Consider the following 6000-nt stretch of genomic DNA (forward strand, 5'->3'; position numbering starts at 1 on the left):
ATTTGAACTGTGGTGTTTATGAGGACATGGTAAGAAGAGGGCCCTGCTGGAGAAGCCTGGAGGAAAGAAGCCTCCCAGTCTCTGATGGAAGTCTGTCCCTTTGTGTGAGCATGTGGCGTTGATAAAGGCAGAATATCTCACAAACTACTCACTTTTCTCAGTTACGCTGGACTATTTGTAGTTTCTAGAAAGTGTCACTTTTTCTTATACCATTGAATAGAATACTGTCTCTCTGAGAAACTTCTCAACTCACCCAGTGTCTTCTTTGTCCCTCTCCCCTTCCTGTCTCAGCTCATGTAACACCCCTCATGCTTTCATAAATTTGGGATGGTACATTTGCCTTACTCCCCTAGAGGCTGAAAGCTTGCTGAAGTATAGTACATGGTCTTTCTCCATTATAATATTACCAATGCTATAGTGTCTAAACTACCAAAAGAAGAGTCACCAACTGACCTGACAGGGCAATATCCATTTCATCATAACTCACCTCCAAAATCTTTGCAAAGTTGGTTGCATGTTTCTTATTAATTATCTGATATGAAAGTAAAATAGAACCCATGTAAGTATTTATTGGTATTTCAAGTAATCTGACATAGCAAATCATTTCAGGAGCTGTTTGCATACAAAGGGATGGCTGAAGTAACATTGTATTAAAACATTTTACATTTAGAATTGGATCATACTCTCATCTCTTGCCAAATGCTGCCTCTTGTATGCCTTTTAAATTCAGTTATTTTGAGAATATTAATACTTCAGATCTATCTCTTAGTCTGCACGGTAAGCTCCTTTAATTTATTATAAATTAAATATTACATTATTTTGCTTTTTTAACTTAAAAGTTGAACTTAATTTCTTCCAAGGGTTAAGCATAAGGAAAGTGGTTTTGGGGATCATTTGGTAATCTTTTTCACATCTGAAGGATTGAAAAATATTTTCAGTATTTGAAAACTAACTAGATTTGTTCACTTTCTCCATTTAAGGCATGCTGCTTGCTGGTTTTCTTATGAGAAATATCCCAGTCATCAGTGATAATGTCCAGATCAACCATAAGTGGTCTTCTTCTTTGAGAAGTATAGCCCTGTCTATCATATTAGTTCGTGCTGGCCTTGGTCTGGATTCAGAGGTATGAGGTAGAAATTTCTCATTATTGAATGGAAACTTTGTTCCTCTGATACTCCAAGTATTTAGGAAATAGATTTGGACACTTTGTGTGACAGTCTCAAAAAGAGGAATTTGTTTCATAGAGGACTGTTTGCAAGTATGACCTTGTACTTGTACAAAAACCTAAAAAAAAAGTTCTCATACTCTGTTGGAGAAAAATGGAGTCTGTCTGTGGAGTAAGCACCAAGAATAAAGACTCCACTTTTCTCCGACAGAGATACAGGCCAAAGTTATAAATAATAGTCGTAGGGGAGAAAACGTGGTTTTTGGTCTGGAAAGCCCTAAACATTTGTTTAGGGCTAACTATATTGGCTCAGGAAACTGCCTATTATATAGACTGAGTCTCAAGTATGCTTTTTTTCATGTGTGTTTTTGAATGCAGGAATGAGTGTTCTTGGGGGATGAGGCTCTTTACCCTAGCCTCATTCTTGGGCCACAAATTACAAATAAACTAATATTTAGAATGTTAAATCAGCAAACGATTAGGAGCACAGACTCTGGAAGCAGCCTCCTGGATTAAAACCTGGCCCCACCACTTGACAGTTTCATAATCTCAGGCAAATGATTTTAACTTGTGCCTTTTCAGATGAAGACCATGTAAGAAATGGAGATAACAATATTACCTATCCTATAGGGTTGCTGTGATAACTAAATAAGCTGTCTCTAAAACATTTGGAATGCTTAAATGTAAGTTAACTAAAACTCACTCCCTGAAAAACTCATGATGACTCAGACATGGTCTGTACTCAGGAGGAAACATTGAAGGTCATTTCTGTGTGTCTTCAGACGATTATATTAGTATGTCTGTTTTTATGTTTCAGGCCCTGAAGAAGTTAAAGGGTGTTTGTGTGAGACTGTCCCTGGGTCCCTGTACTGTAGAGGCATGCTCATCTGCTGTTCTTACACACTTCCTGCTGGGTTTACCATGGCAGTGGGGATTTATGCTGGGGTATTGATTGCTTCTTTGTCATATAAAAATATATAGGGACATTTAGAACTTTCCCTGATTCCATACAAGAAAATGCATAATAGAATTTTCTTAAGTACACCAGATAAGGCAACATAGATATTCCAGCATAATCTAAATAATTTAACTTCAAAACACAGTCCTCGTCTTTTTTTTTTTAAAGAAAGAAAAGTTTATTTAAAAGTAAATTAGAGAGAGAAACAGAAGGGAGAGAGAAGATTCACCTCCCCAAGGTGGGGGAGGGGGCCAAAGCCAGGAAGCATGGCCACAGCCATAGCTCAAAGGGCACATGACCACACCAGAGTCTAGTAAGGCAATGGCCACAGTCCATGTCTTATAGTAGGTGCTCACATTTACAGTTAGTACCAACTATTCAAACTACTGAATAAGCCATGGTCTTCTGCCCACACTGATTCCATGCCTGTGAGAGAGATGCTAGATCTCACTTAAAGTCTGCACAAAGGATGATAAACACAATGATCAACAACTGCCGTTGTTTCCCTCCTGTCACCAGACTATAGTGACTCAGCAGTTCTGCTGTCTCTTCCTTCCACTATCAGTTTTTTAGTTCCAATAGTTAAGAGCCACAAGAAGTAAATAAATAAGAAAGGACTTCGAATTTAGTGCTACTAAGTAGGCAAGGAGTAAGAACATCTTACTTCTCATGGTTAAGACTCTGGAGCTCTACTACCTGAATTCAAATCCCAGCTCTGTGATTTTTCAGTGTGTGATCTTTAACAAGTTATTTAATCTCTCTGTGCCTTAGTTTCCTCAACTGTAATGTGAAAGTAGATCATATCTATTTCATAAGTTTATTATGAGGATTAACTTAATATATGTAAAGTCCTGAAAATGGTGTTTGATACTAGTAAGCACGATCAAATGTTCTTTGCTGTTACAAGTGCTGCAAAGACCATTTTATAGTGCTTACTAGTATCAAACAATTACAAGTTATCACTGTCACTGTCATTTACTCTTCTTTTAATCTGTTATCTTATTTTACACAACAAGCCCTAACAGAAGGCCAAGCATCACAAAGTCTATGGCAGTATTTTTCAAGCCTCCTAACATGAATGTTTTGTTTAAAAAAGACGGACTTAATCCCATTAGGTCTTCCATACCTTTTTTAAATATATTATTTTTTACAACCTAAATAGTCTGAAGCAGGTAGTCCTTGGCCACACTTTGAAAAGTAGCATTCTTAGAACTTTTATGCATATATGTGTTTCCGGTTTGGTGCTTCTCTGCCATTTGAAAGACTGTAGTTCTAAGTATAACCTCTAAAAGAGTGGAGGGTATTATAATTTTAAAATAATAATAATAATGAGTAAGATACTATCATAAATGTTTAAGGTGCTGCCTGCTTAGTTTTGTTTTAGGTGCTGTATCTCCCGCTGTTGTGGTGCCTTCAATGCTCCTTTTACAGGGAGCAGGCTATGGTGTTGAAAAGGGTATCCCAACCTTACTCATGGCTGCTGGCAGCTTTGATGACATTCTGGCCATCACTGGCTTCAATACATGCTTGGGGATGGCCTTTTCCACAGGTAAATAATCAGTTTAAAATGTGCTGTTCTCTTGAATCCTAGAGACACAGGTTAAAATGTTATAAGCATCCCGCATTTGCTTGATAATTGATTAAGACAATTTAAAAATAGGGAAAATGAAACTAAAATTCTGTACCTAAGGAGGGACCAGAAGCTTCTTATTTGTACTCCCTTGCTCCCTTCAGATAAAGACTGCTCAAGTAGCATGCAGGAAGTACAATAATGAGGGATACAAGAGAGTAAGTTTTAACAAGGAGAATAACTTCTGCTTACAGTGATCTGGGAAAGTTTTGTCCTGGAGACTTCATACAAATGATGAATAAGTTTTTCATTGAACACAAATGACAAAGAGCAGTCCAAGTGGAATGAACAGCATGCTTTTAAAGTAGGAACAATCTCTGTTCTTTCATCTTTAACTTTCAATGGGTAATAACAGCAATGGTTTTAATGGGTATCCTATTAATACTCAGCAAGTGTATGAAGTTGATGTATTTTGTTTCTAGTAGTGATAAAAGAGGAACTCAATGCATTTTTTTCTCCCACTATTATTCAGCATCTTTATTAAACTGATAGGAACAGATACTACACTTGATCTTAGCCAAAAGGCCAAGAAGTGATTCAAAACTTTGGCACAGCGAGTTAAAGTTCATTTCTTAATCTTATGTCCAAAATTAGGAAATAACATTTGCAACTTTGTATTATTGACAAAGTGTAATTGTAGCCTCGCATTCTTTTTTTTTTTTTTTTTTTTTGAGTTGGAGTCTCACTCTGTCGCTCAGGCTGGAGTGCAGTGGCACACTCATGGCCACCCCAGCGTCGACCTGCTGGGCTCTGGCAATCCTTCTGCCTCAGCCTTCCAAGTAGCTGGAACTACAGTTGCATGCTACTGCACCCAGCTAATTTTTGATTTATTGTAGAGACGTGGTCTCACCAATTTGCCCGAGCTGGTCTCAAACCCGTGGGCTCAAGCAATGCACTCGCCTCGGCCTCCCAAAGTGCCTGATCTGCAGCCTCACATTCTTTACTGACATTGACAAAGTATAATTATAGCCTCAGATTCTTTAGTGAGATCACACCTTCTTGGAAAGTCATGTTTTCTCATTCTCCTCCGCCTCTGTAATTAATTTTATGATTGTGCACTATTTATGCCTACTACCTAGAACCCTGACTTTTCCCATTGCCCCAGAGCCTGTCTTCCAACCATGCCCCAGTAAATTAATCTTCTCAAAACGTTGTTTTAATAATGTTACTTTCTTATTCAAGAATCAGTAAAGATTTTCTAATGCCTATTAAGTCAAACCTATACTCTTGTCTTTATTTTAATTGTACTATAATCTATCCAAACTTATGTTCTTACCACTTTTCTGGTATACACCTTCAAAACAATGGTTCCCAACTTAGATGCATACTAGAATTTCTTGGGGAGTTTTTTTTTATTTTAAATTTGTGGGGTACTTTTCAGGGTTTGGTATACAACTGTTCATTTTGCAGGTACCCTTGTGAGGTGTGCCTCCCCCTTCCCTGGCAGTTTCCCACTACTGCCAATCCCACCACCACCCTCCCCTGGCAGTTTCCCACTACTGCCAATCCCTTTCTTATAGTATTATGATACTTGTTCAAAGTCCACTTATGAGTGAGAACATGTGATACTCAATTCTTTGTTTCTGTGATGGAACACTCAGTATTATAGCCTCTAAGTCCATCCAAGTTGCTGTGAAGTTCATAATTTTGTCCTTCCTTATGGCTGTGTAACATTCCACTGTGTATATGTACCACATTTTTTTTTATCCAGTCCTCTTTCGATGGGCAGCACAGTTGATTTCATGTTGTGGCTATTGTAAATAATGCTGCAATAAACATGTGTGTACAGGTATCTTTTTTATAGAGTGATTTGAGTTCCTCCAGGTATATTCCCAATAGGGGAATTGCAGGGTCAATGGGAGGTTGATTTTTAGATCTTTTAGGAATTGCCACACTGTTTTCCACAGAGGCTGTACTAGTTTACACTCCCTCCAACAGTGAAGAAGTGTTCCCTTTTTGCCACACTGTATCCAGCATCTGTTGTTTTGTGAGTTATTGATGATGGCCATCCTGACTGGAGTTAGATGGTATCTCAGTGTGGTTTTAATTTGGATTTCTTTGACAACTAGTGAGGCTGAGCATTTTTTCAAATATCTGTTGGCTGCTCATATCTCTTCTTTTTTTTTTAAGCATATTTTTTATTTTAAAATTGTGGGGTACAGTTAAGGGTTAGGTATACAAATATGCATCGTTCGGGCACCCTTGTTAATAAGGGGTATCCCCCCATCCCGAGAGAGATATTGACTA

At 38.0% G+C, this 6000-nt stretch overlaps 1 protein-coding gene across 2 annotated transcripts in view; it reads left to right on the top strand.

Moving 5' to 3' along the window:
- SLC9B2 (solute carrier family 9 member B2) overlaps positions 1 to 6000 on the top strand; it is a 59901-nt gene that overhangs the window by 22884 nt on the left and 31017 nt on the right. For both annotated transcript variants that reach the window (XM_008059589.1, XM_008059591.1), the window contains 3 exons: positions 981 to 1123; positions 1983 to 2110; positions 3497 to 3672. In XM_008059589.1, the coding sequence (XP_008057780.1) occupies positions 981 to 1123; positions 1983 to 2110; positions 3497 to 3672 (447 nt within the window). The remainder of the gene's footprint in view (positions 1 to 980; positions 1124 to 1982; positions 2111 to 3496; positions 3673 to 6000) is intronic.

Source organism: Carlito syrichta, unplaced genomic scaffold, assembly GCF_000164805.1.
Source record: "Carlito syrichta isolate Samal-C Ts95f unplaced genomic scaffold, Tarsius_syrichta-2.0.1 Scaffold304275, whole genome shotgun sequence".
NCBI lineage: Eukaryota > Metazoa > Chordata > Mammalia > Primates > Tarsiidae > Carlito > Carlito syrichta.